We start from the raw sequence: 11,165 nt of genomic DNA on the forward strand, positions 1-11,165 counted from the left end.
CTTACCACAGTAGACCCCAGAGAGACCTGGAGGTCACAGGGTTCTCTTCCTGTCATGGGGGCTGTCCCCATCCCTGCCTGGCAGCATCCAGGGATGAGGCATTTGCTGCTTTTGGAGACACTGGCACTGAACCCTGATGATAAGAAATACTTTTTTTTTCCTTATTCTAGACCAAATGCTGGCCATAGTTCAATCTTTAAGGGGTGAAAGACAAAAATGTGAATTCCCACCAAAAAAAAAAAAAAGCAACAAAAAAAACAAACAAACGTGGATTTCATCAAAAGAGACAGTAGGGAAAAATAAAAGGCTTCGTTTTTATTCTGGGTGACTCTGAGAGGACAATGCTTCTTTGGGGCAAAGCAATGACATTCTTAGCCAGGGTCCCCATCTCCGATCCCAGCATGGCAGCTATTCATTCATCTGCTCTTAGTCAGATGAATGCTCCCACACATGAAGCACCAGGCTCCTGAAACTTACAAGCACTGAATTTTATCAAAATGTGCCATGCCCTGGATCTCTCTCAGAATTATCTATGAAAGCAACATCTTGAGTTTTCTTCAACCCCAAGAAAGAAGGTTCTGGGTGGCTCCATGGGACCATTTAACACTTTAATTACCTGATCGCCTGTGGGGATGTTTGGAAGGGAACATTTCTGTTGTACTGGGCATCGGAAACGTAAGCAGCTGCCAGCAGAAGGTTCTGTTCCCCGTGGGAGAAAGCAAAGGGAGGAAACAGTCAGGCTAAAAAGGACACTTTCTTTTCCCTTTTGAGGGGGCATCAAGTGCAAAAGCCCGACCTCGTCCTCCAACCCAATCCCCAGCCCCTGTTGTCCCCAGAGGGGACTGTGCACATTGCATGCTTCCCTATGTGCTAGATGCCAAAGACCCCACAGTAAGCTGGACAGCACAGCACACTGCACTCACCCAAATCCAAATGCAGGTTCTCAGAGGGACAAAAGAAAAGAGAGTACAGAACAGGCCACGTAATGTACCTAAGTGGTATATTTTTATATACATATAGAGGATCATGGCTCTACATATATAGTGTGCCTCAGTTCACAAACTTAATTCCTGGCACGATTCCAGGGAAGATGCCTAGGTCATTTTCATTACCCAATTCAAAGTTCAAAAACCAAAGCAAAATTTTGCCAAACACTTTTGCTTGTGAATCAAATTATTCCCAAAGAGAAACTTTCATGAACCAAGGCATTACTGTACTGTATATGCACACACAAAAAATACATAAGTACAAAATCACATTTAAGCTTCTTGATGGGTGATCAAGAGGATTTTTAAGGGAATTATTGTCTTGATGATTTCTGAAGGTATGACTCTGCATTTACATATAATTTTTTGGTGGGGGTGCCGGGGATCAAACTCGGGTCTTTGCACTTGCAAGGAAGGCAACAGCATCACTGAGCTAAATCCCCAGGCCTTTTACATATAATTCTAAAACAATAAAGTTAGGACTGAGGATATAGCATGCTCAATGCCCCAGGTTCCATCCTCAGCACCACAAATAGCAAAAATAATAATGTTTTCATATAATTCATAGCTTATACTTTTCATTCAATATATTCTGGATTTGTTTCCAAGACAAAATATATAGACCTAATCTTCCTGAAGGAGTTACAGATATCATATTACAGTGATTCATGTATATCCATGTTTATAGCAGCACAATTCATAATAGCTAAATCTTGGAAGCAACCTATATGTCCATCAAAATATAAGGAATACTAAGTATGTGTTTAACACTTAGCACACATTTTTCTTTTACACATTAAAAACATTTTAATAGAAAAACCATTAATATCAATTGTTTTTCCAGTGAACATCCTTGCCATTGAAGAATGGGAGGGGCATCCCCTGGGGATGATTAGAAATATTTTGTGAGCAGAAAATGCCTAACATTAATAACTGTATAAACTGTGGGAAGTGGGGCCTGGATTCAAGTTTTTAAAGTTCCAAGGTGATTCAAATGTGCAGTCAAGATTGAAAACCATAGGTCTAAATATGGCCACTTTCCTAATGTTTCTCATGTTTTGGGGGGTTTTGGGGGTCGGGGGGTTGACACTGGGGATCGAACTCAGGACCTTGTGCTTAGGGTTAGGGTTAGCCAGGCAGCGGTAACATTGAGCTAAATCCCCAGGCCCTCATTATGTTTGCTATTCTCTTTGCACTATAACAATGGACTTTTCTTGATTTTCTTTCACTTCTCAAAACTGTGACACTTCCTTTCCCCTCACCACCAAGATTTTAAAGTATATTTAAGGTTTTTGTGTTTTCTCTCTGTCTTCCCCCTCAATGTTGTGAGGTGAATTCCTTAGAATTAGAGAGAGGAGGAATTAGAGAGAGGTTTTTGTGTTTTCTCTCTATCTTCCCCCCAGTGTTGTAAGGTGAATTCCTTAGAATGACAGAATGGACAGAAAGTTGACCTCAGAAGCTCTCAGTTCAGTCTTTCCCATCATAGGAACAAATAATTATAAACCCCACATATCTATAAGTCAGTCAATGAGAATCACAGGAAGAAGTGATGTTAAGGACAGAGTGCTTTGAAAACACAGCTGATATGTCTCTCGCACCTCAAGATGAGAAAAATTAGCACAAGGAGCCATAAGGCCAAGAGAATTTTGTTCCCACTATTTTAAGTTAACTTCTCCCCCATCCTGGTTTTTCTTTCCAATCCCAGTGTTTGTCTATCATTATAAATACTACTCCTTCTGCCTATCTCCCTCAGCCTACCACGGGTTCATTCTGCATACTGTAGAAAAGAGTAAACCCTTGCTTTCCATATGGGGCCCCCATTCCAAAGCTTCTTCTCTTGCCTCATGATTCCCCTTTGTCCAGACAATCAAGAGAAAATCCTCTGGCATAGTGTTTAGGGGCTCTACAACCTCCTCTCTACTCCTCTCCAATGTTCTCTCCCTCACTTTCCCTCCAGGGACACTCTTCTCTGACCCAAAGTAATGGATTTCAATGCCAGGCATAATCACACACACAACCACTTGGGAGGCTGGGGCAGGAGGTTCACTGAGTTCAAGGCCAGCCTGAACTAATAGCAAGACCCTTTTTCAAAAACCTCAAACCAAAACAAATCAAAACCCACAAAAAACAAAAACAAAACTGTGGATTCCGTGTTCATTGTTCCCCATGGAGTTTCCTCCTTCTCTCATCTCGTGCTCACCCAGAACCATGTGTGTCCTGTCCACGTTCCTTCACTGGAAACCCACCTCAAACTTCCCTTTCTCCAAGAAGACTGGCAATCCCCACAGGTGGCATTTCCATATGGAAAGACTGCCTGGAGTAGCTTGCACTGTGCCATCTAGAGTGGGTATTCCATACAGAGAGACAGTAGTCAAGGATAAGAGGAGCACAGCAGTCTGGCAAGAAGGGATGGCTCAAGGTATGAGGACAATGAGGCATTAGTATAAATACCTCATATCCTTCTGTGTAGAAAGCTGAAACCAACAACCAACAGGCCAAGAGCAGCCTAAAGATGTGTTTGGTTTGGCCCACAGAGTGCTTTTAGGATGTTGGCTACCAATTCAATTTCTTTTTAAACTGGAGCTTACACAAAAATTTGAACTTATGGTTTCTATTTTAAAAGTTATAACATCTGGCAATGTGAGACTATACTATAATAAGTTTTTGCTACTCACCCTGATACTTAACTCACCTGGATAAACATTTTATGTTTTCCCATATCACGTGGGTCAATTGAGCAATGCTGGCCCAGGCTATCTTAACTGATCCCTACAATATTAGGGGATGAATGGTCTGAGAGACCCTTGCTCGTGTGTCATGGTCATGTGCACTCTGAGTCAAGGGTCACAGAGTCCCCGAGAGCAGCAGAAGAGTAAGCACTGACACTCAAGTGGTTCCCACACCACTGAGTGCAGCACTTTTGCCAATGTCCCTTTAGCTAAAGCAAGTCTCATGACCAAACTCAGGTGCAAGGGCTGCAGAAATGGACCCCACCTATTACTGGAATGAACTGCAGTCACTTTGCAAAAGGGGCCTGTGTTTGAGGAAGATGGGAGGACTCAGAAGCCACTCTTGCAATCTAGGATTGCACACGTGGCACCTGAACAGCTGGAAATGGGTAGCTGTAGTCTTCTTTGGGTAGAGGACTGCCCTCTAGGTCATCATAAACCTCACTTTCCTCTGTCACTAAATCATTTGCCTGGGCAACTGGTTTTATGGTGCTCCTTGTGGAATTTCCCTGTGGAAATTTCAGCCTGGACCATCTGCTCTCCTAATGTTCTTGGGGATCCCTTCACCCCACCATGAGAAAGAGCCCTGGCCAGACTGCTGCAGCCCTTCTGGTTACTGCCCCTTTCCCCTGCCAAAAACTTCTTTGAAAATCACTGTAAGGCAACATCAGGGGACCAAGAGCTCTGAGAAATGGTCATCGAAAACCTCCTCAAGTAAGTTTAAGAATAAGAATATTCAAATACAAGCACATAGGCCGGGGATTTAGCTCAGTGGTTCTGCCACCTGCCTTGAAAGCACAAGGTCCCAAGTTCGATCCCCAGTACAAAAAAAAATCACCCCAAATACAAGCACATAAAGTATTAAGGAGTGACCACAAAGAGTGTCAAAAAGAAACATCCCAGGGCACAGAATCTCAGTGCTGGTGGCACTTTGAATCCCCCAATAGCAGTAAAGTAACTGTGGCCCAAGCCACACCCAGACAATAAAATCAGAATTTGAGAAACAGGAGCTGAACTAGGAACATTCCTAAAAGTTTTCCCATTAGTTCTAACCCACAATGAGAATCAGTAGCATTTGGGCTATTTCTATTTCAAAAGTATAAGCAGGTTGGACCAGGGATAGCTCAGTGGTGCTGCCCCCTGCCTTGCAAGCACAAGGTACAGAGTTCAATCCCTAGTTACCAAAAAAAAAAAAAAAAAAAAAAAAAAAGTATAAGCAGGTTGATTCAAGAAGTATTGTCAGCTTAGTAGCTGCCAAAAGAAACTCCATGTAGAAGAGTTCTTAAAAATTCCTTGAAAAAAGAGGGCCTTGGTGCATTTCAGTTGACTCCACAGTTTCTTGTTGCTTAACCCAAAGCTAACTTTTGAATAAGGTTAACCCAGTCAGTTGGCTGGTGTCCTTCTGAGATCTAGCTAGACATTGTCTCTTAATGACTAGATCATTTCTTTTATTTCAGCAAACAGGTGTTCTACTGAGGATTATCTGTTGGTACCAGACTAATCTTTATCTGCTCCCCTGAGGAAGGTCTTTGAAAGACACTGAGCTGTGAAAGATCTGACTCCTGGAGATGCCATTAAGTGAAAAGAGTCAGTCAGAGGACAGGACTGTTTTCTGTCCTTCTTCCATTTCTTGAGGTCTCAGATTATTATTATTACTATTATTATCATTATCATTATTAGTACTGCACTCCTCTTATTTAGACAAAAAGGTGTAAAGTACATACAAGAAGGTCAATATTCTCAGATTATTTTCTTCCCACTCATTATCAGGGGGAGTAAGGGCTGGCTTGGGACCTCCCCCTCCTCCTCCTTCCTGGTCTGCTTCCTTAAAGGTCAGAGGCACAACCCATCTGTTGGAAGTGGCCAAATTCCTGTGGGAGATCAGCAGGCCAGAGAGGAAGCCCAGGGCACCAGACGGGACTTTAAAACCTCACAGAAAATGTTGCCCTGTGGACCCCTCCAACAGGCTCCAGGGGCCCATTGGTAGGTGACCAAGCAGGGGTGATATTGGGGGAGGAGATTTGGGGGTGGCAACGCCTCTGGGGAACTGGGTATGACCTGTTGATCACAGAGACCTGCCAGTCACGGAAATTCAGGACACATCCACAGAACAGCTTCTGAGCCCTGCACCCCATACCAGAGTTCTGTCTTCAATTCGTTTCTCCAAAGATCAATGCGGTTTGGGATCTGAAGGCAGAATGAGGGTATATCCCTGTGAGCCTTTCCACCTGCCCACCCTGCATTCTACACGATGCACTACACTTCTTTTCCTACTTGACTGGCCCACATTTGCTCAGCAGAACTCTCCTTTTCAGAGTACTTCTTTCCCTACTTTCCTTACCTGTAATACTTTTAATACCTTCAATAAATGTAAAACCTCTACGTTTTTCACATTCTTGAACAGAACAACAAGAGCCTGGAAGGTCCCCTGGGCACCCCAATACCTGTTAACAACTCCCCTCTCCACTTTGTATCCAACCAAAGGACTCACCCCAGGCCAGTCAACTCCAAAGACACTCTGGCGGTCAGAGCCAAAGAGTCCACGGCGATTTCGGGGCCCATCTGCCCGGCCCACGTGAGTCGGAAGAGCAAAGGCTGCGTCAGCACTCTGGCCTACACCCTGCAGCCTCTTCCCAGTGTTTCCCTGCGCCCGGACCCCCAGCTGCTTTGCGCCGGCAGGAAGAGCTGGGCGGGACGCACGGCCTGGGGACCCGGCTGGGGGTCGCTCCTTGCTTGCTACGTAGGGCTCGGCCCTCCCTGCACTCAGAGCGCGGGCTTGGAACCAGGTCCGGTCACCGCAGCCCAGGCTGACAGCTCCCCAAGTGACCCCAACGCACAGGGCTGCGCTCCAGGCTACGGCTCGCGGCTGAGCAGCCAAATTTGGGATACGGGATTCCCGGGCCTAAGAGAGCTGCTCGCTCGCTTGAGCCCGCAGGACCCCCAGTCCCCGCAGCCGGCGCTGCCTTTCTGCGGGTTTGCGCTCTCAGAGGTGGTCCCGGGGCAGAGGCGCTGCGAGCATTGCCCCCTTACCTCTTGGGCGGGCAGCTCCTCTGGGGGCTCTGGGTTCAGACTCTGCAAGCCCGAGCCGAGCTGGACCCCGTGCATCGCGGCGTGGTGCACTGGGCAGGGATGTACGAACGTAGGGGCCTCCCCGGCGGACTCTGCCCTCCCGGGCTACGGAGCCCTGCTGCGCCCCGCCTTCACGTGACCACTGAGGGGCGGCAGCCAGCGCGGTGGGTCCAGGCCCGCAATCAGAGCTGGGCGGGTGCAAGCTCCGCGGACACCAGCGGGCCGAGGGCACGGCTTTGCGCCCAGAGCGAGCGAGGAGTGCCTAGGTCAAGGAGACACTAAAGTACCTTTCCCCGGGGTTGTTAGGAGCATTAAAGGGCCTGCTGCGGACGGGCGTCTGTGAATACTGGCTGTCTCCCTTCCTAGTGGGGTTGGCTCAAGGACCGACTGTGGACGCTGCGTCCCACCCAGGAGGGCGGCAGGATCCTACAGGAAGCGGGGCCCACACCCCGGTCTTTTCCTGGGGGGCCCCCAGTTCCAGCCTCACTTGGAACTAAGGTTTGCCAGAGCTGCTCAGTTTTCAAGAGAAAGCAGAAATCTGGATTTTCATGAACCTATTCCAAATTTTTTTCAACTGTTTTTCATAAATTTAAAACACAGTGATAAATACTTGAAAGCCAGCTCGAGTTTTCTTTGGCTGGCAAGGGCAAGTGACCCTGAGTTCTGCATTAAGGAAAGACAAGAAACCGTTGACACTCCCACATGAGGGAGCCCTGTGACAGCCCTGTCACCTGTCAGGAAGCCTGGCTTTCCTCCCGGTAGTTCATCAGAACTCCATGCTAGGTACCTGGCAGGTGAGATGGAGTTCAGGGACTGTGGCTGGCAGAATCACGACCCCCAAAAGGTTGTACAGCTAATCCGTGGGACTATGAATCTGTTACTTTGCATGCAAATGAGACTTCGAATGTAATTCAAGTTACTTATCACAGGTCCTTACAAAAGGGAGGTCATTCTGGATTATCCCGTGGATCTTAACAGTGCAAGAGACCAGCAGAGGAAGGCAGAGGGAGGTGACAGGGACCTCCACGAGAGACTCTGTGTGCCTGGTCAGAATGCTGCTGCCTTAGGGATTCAGGAGACTGCAAGAAACTAAATTCTGCAACAACCTGAATGAGCTGGAAAGCAGCCTCTCCAGAGACCTCCAGGAAGGAACACAGCCATGCTGACACCTTTATGGCAGCCTTGTGTGACCCTGAGTAGAGAATCCAACCTGGTCTTGGGGCTGTTGGCATGTAGGCTGTGAGATCACAAGTGGATGCTATTTTAATCTAGGAAAGCTGTTAGATCACTGGCCTGCATTTCAACACCAGAGTCAAGCTCTTGCCCATGAGGCTGTCCTGCAGTGGGGGCTGAACGTAGCCTCTGCCCCTTAGCAATAGATCATTTCTTCTCTTTGCTCCCCATACTCTTCGGGAAAACAATCACAGGAGCTTGGGTTCATCTGTTTGCAGATAGTATTCTGCCCCACTAGGACACAAGCACTTGTTGGAGAAAAAAGACAAGAACCCGACATCTTTAACTCCCAGGTTCTGGCACAGAGCAGGCATGTTATGGCAGCTGAAATGGTAAAACCAAATTCATACCAGCTAACCAAAGATCTGTGTCTACAAGTGTCTAAAATTACTACTTTTTGCAACTATTGTGTGGATTACATGAAACTCTATGTGTTTTTGCCAAGAGACAAGAATTTTTCTACCTTAAAGGGTAATTTATAGATTTTTATGGCAGCATCTTTTATACTGGCTTCTTTTGTTTTATAAAATGTTATTATGTCCATTGTGGGGAGCTAGAATGACTAATCGAAAATAACCACCACCGTGTGCACACTTTGGTGAACAGCCTTCTACACAGCTCAGTTTATCTGCACATGTTTAACCACACACATATGCAGCTCTGGGCAAGTGGGATTATAGCCCCCCTGCTGCCAAAAGGGCTGCCCCCACCCACCAGCCACACCCACTCCATCCCAGCATCCCAGGATTGGGTCAGGACTTTGACCCAACTTGGCAAGAGGAAGTTGCAGCTTGGTCCAGGCACGTCATCACAGGGTACTTTCTTTGGCTACAATTATCCCTGGCAATTAGGTTGGTGCAGCCTGACTGGAAAGAAGCTGTGCACTAAAGGGGAGAGATTTCCTTCTCTCTTCCCTCCCCTTCTCCTGTGAATGCACATTTTTTTCAAGCACATATTTCTAGCAACCCAGGGTGAAGATGGCTCTCCTGCAGATGATGGAGCAGCGAGGTGCAGAAAGAGCTGACTGACCTTAGGCTTTGAATTATGTACACGGTACAAGGTGATCTGCAGGGCCAACAGGGAAAATCCTGCAAAATCCTAGGTGGGGATGGGAAGTAGCACCCTTCAAGGAGTTTGATCTCTCATGTGAAGTTTATAAAGGAATGCATATATTCTATTTCTGACAAATGCATAAAATATTTTCCTGAAAGGGTGCATAAATAAACCATAATCATCGCTTGCTCTTGAGTACATGGCAAAGGGCAAACACATGAAGGGAGGAAATGTTTCTTCTGATTATGTTTGTCTATAAGGTTTCATTTTAAACTATATGCCTAGATTACTATATGCCTAGATTCAAATTAACAAGGATGTGGGACTAGAATTAAAGGACAATTTTGTCCCTTCAGTGAAAAAAATTTTCTGTGATGGGAGTGATAAAAACACTGGGAACAATGCCTGAGCATGCCTGTTCCTGGTGGCATATCTGTTGGTAGCAAGAAAGAGTCAGAGTTTTGTACAGAGCCTTGAGGAGCCAATTGTCACAAAGGATATCCTATAACAGCCTGCTAGTACTGTACTGGTTGGCTCTGGCTTCCATAACCAAGTACCAAGGGCCAGGGAGCTTAAACAATAAAAACTATTTCCAGCAGTCTGGGGTCAAGATGCTGGTAAGGGCTCTCTTACAGATGGCTTGTAGATGGCATCATCCCCATCTGCATGTCGTCTTCCCTATATGTGTCTGTCTCCATATTTCCTCCTCTTATAGAGGCAGTTGTATTGGATTATGCCCCACCCTAAGGACTTCAGTTTACCTTTATTACCTGTCTCCAAATACAGTCATATTCTGGGATACTGGGGGTTAGGACTTCAGTATATAAATTTTGGAAAGGACATAATTCAGCCAATAACAGGTACTGATTACCGTCCCCACCTCAGAGCCAAGGAAGGAAAGGCTCAGAGAGGAGAATTGACCCAGCCAGCTTGAAATTGGTGGCACTGGGGTGACATACCCAGACCTCCTGGCAAAGAGGCATTTTCTCTGTCTCTGTCTCTCCACCTTGTAGGTAGTTTCACCTGAGAATATGGGGAAAATCTCCACTAGCTGAGAATTCTGCCTAAATCTATTTACTTAGTATCCTGTAGAATACAGTGGGTTTCATGAAATTGTTTTCCTCCAGACAACCGTGTTTGCTCAGCCCTCCCCCTTCTCAGGGAGGCAGAGTGCAACACCCTATGGGATTCTTCATCCCATACCTGCCCTCTTGCCAGCCTCTTCCCAGGCTTCTCTTCCCTTGTATTGACTTTGTTACCTTCACCACACTGAATCATCTCTTGTGCTTATTTTTAACTGTCCCCACCTGGTAGTAAGTAATCTCCACAAGCGTAGAGACCTTTGTTTTGTCCAGATATTTTTCAAGCACCTAAAAGAAGTTTTCAATAAATATTTGTTAAGTAGGAATTCCTAGAAGTGGTTTCCACCAAAACCTTGCAGTGAACCACAGAATAGAGGATGTGTGAGATTCTGGACTGTGTTATGCCTTGATTGGCGACATCCCCCCAGGGACCCATGCATGTGCTCATAGGTGAAGTTTTTGGAAGAGGATTGGCCCTGGTGACACTATAGCTGACTTCCTGTTGGGAGGCAGAGTGTGGTCAGAACTGGTGGGTCACTGGGGTGTGACCTGGAAGCACGGATCTCCAGGCCCAGTTCCTCCCTTCACTCTGCTTCCTGACCACAGTGTTACCACCGGGATCTGCCACGACATGCTCTGCCTTGGAGCCAGCCAACCACAACGGTAACCATAAGCCAAAACACAACTCTCCTACTTTAAATTGTGGCTGTCAGGTATTTGTCCCACCAAGGAGGAAAGTGAAGTGACCATGGCAGACTGCAAGAAGACATTCTTCTCAGGGTCCCCAGTGTCCTTCCCAGCCCAGTGGGAACCCACGGACCTTCTTACACCAGGCCAGAGCTCTGAAGGGAAGGTGGCCATTTGCTTATTTGTCGTCAAGGAAAGGGGTTGTTGCTGTTGTTATCTTGACCAGATGAGAAAATGCAAGTCTAGAAGGACAAAATTTTATTTACACTGGCCAGGACCTGACTTTGCTAGGAAAGAAGGTCCAGGTATCTAAACTCGGGGCGGGG

General features: G+C 46.5%; 1 protein-coding gene across 4 annotated transcripts in view; it reads right to left on the minus strand.

Moving 5' to 3' along the window:
• Positions 1-7,160, minus strand: part of LOC104872007 (two pore calcium channel protein 1) — a 32,586-nt gene extending 25,426 nt beyond the window's left edge. For 2 of the 4 annotated variants that reach the window (XM_010638169.3, XM_033761685.1), the window contains exons 1-2: positions 6,746-7,160; positions 617-699 (exon numbers count right to left, since the gene is read on the minus strand). In XM_010638169.3, the coding sequence (XP_010636471.1) occupies positions 617-699; positions 6,746-6,820 (158 nt within the window). In that variant the 5' untranslated portion in view covers positions 6,821-7,160. The remainder of the gene's footprint in view (positions 1-616; positions 700-6,745) is intronic. The other 2 variants (XR_004516433.1, XM_010638168.3) reach the window with 2 other exon arrangements.
• Between the last annotated feature and the right edge of the window lie 4,005 nt (positions 7,161-11,165).

This window comes from Fukomys damarensis, unplaced genomic scaffold (assembly GCF_012274545.1).
Source record: "Fukomys damarensis isolate Sample0158 unplaced genomic scaffold, DMR_v1.0_HiC HiC_scaffold_9, whole genome shotgun sequence".
NCBI lineage: Eukaryota > Metazoa > Chordata > Mammalia > Rodentia > Bathyergidae > Fukomys > Fukomys damarensis.